The sequence below is a fragment of the Penaeus monodon genome, chromosome 32 (genome assembly GCF_015228065.2).
Source record: "Penaeus monodon isolate SGIC_2016 chromosome 32, NSTDA_Pmon_1, whole genome shotgun sequence".
In the NCBI taxonomy this organism is placed as follows: domain Eukaryota; kingdom Metazoa; phylum Arthropoda; class Malacostraca; order Decapoda; family Penaeidae; genus Penaeus; species Penaeus monodon.
In genome coordinates, this window is record NC_051417.1 from 15,699,912 (window position 1) to 15,700,826 (window position 915).

Sequence of the window (915 nt, forward strand, 5' to 3'; positions counted from 1 at the left end):
TTAATTATCAATATTTTTGGCACAGCTTTTTAGTTGTTACTATTTCACTTTATCCTGGTTTCTTTCTTCCTTTAAATCTTCCCTGATAATAAAATACATTTCTGCTAAGCCGACCGCCAATGCAGCCAGTGTGGCTACCAGAGCCCTCACTCCGTAGTCCTGAGTGGCCATACCCAATGCGATAAATACTGCAAAGAAAGTGCCAATAACAGACAAGAGGTACTGAAGCCCTGAAATGATATGCCTATTAACAATCCGCATTTCTTTGCCAATTTCTCCGAGCTGTGTTCCATCTCCTTGGTAAACGTTATCCACACTTTTGACCATGTCTTTGTAGTCGCGGTTCTCTTGCTCGAACCGCAGCCTTTGAATCCTGGCTTCAAGTTCTGGGCTCCTCGGGGGTGGTTCATATTTGGGCAAGATGATCTCACTCTCTGCCAGTAGTTCATGGACGCGCTCTGGGATGCCCCTCTCTCGCATCTTCTCATGACACCACTTGATGTCCTGTGTTGTCAGTTTGATTTCCTTTCCTGCTAAGCCCTCACCCGCTGGGATCTTCTGCTGGATGCTCTGTGGGCTCCCAAATGCATCTCTTAACTCTTGCAGAATTTGGACAAACCGTTTTGAGGGTATAATGAGCACATGATCCTCCATTTTGGACATGTTAGCCAGGAGTTGTGACGGCTACAAAAAGTAAGAAGTTTCTTTGAGAAATTAAAATCCTGCACTTTTCTCAAGATTCTCAAATTGTACTCTCAGAGCCTGTTCCTTCTCCCGATAGTTGTTTTCAAGGAAGTTGAGTTTCTCTTGTACCTCCTGCTGAGTTGCTGTGAGTTTGCTTTTCCTTTCTGCTCTCTTTTTTGCCAGAAGCTCCTCCTAAGGAATCAAAACATTTAATAAAAAACTTCAGTTATT

General features: G+C 43.5%; 2 protein-coding genes across 2 annotated transcripts in view; both read right to left on the reverse strand.

Moving 5' to 3' along the window:
• Positions 1-663, reverse strand: part of LOC119593562 (transmembrane protein 199-like) — a 1,188-nt gene extending 525 nt beyond the window's left edge. Inside the window, exon 1 of the mRNA XM_037942519.1 lies at positions 98-663. Within this exon, the coding sequence (XP_037798447.1) occupies positions 98-663 (566 nt within the window). The remainder of the gene's footprint in view (positions 1-97) is intronic.
• LOC119593674 (biogenesis of lysosome-related organelles complex 1 subunit 5-like) overlaps positions 1-915 on the reverse strand; it is a gene marked incomplete in the record, with an annotated part of 5,393 nt that overhangs the window by 1,214 nt on the left and 3,264 nt on the right. The window contains 1 exon segment of the mRNA XM_037942631.1: positions 7-876. Within this exon segment, the coding sequence (XP_037798559.1) occupies positions 715-876 (162 nt within the window).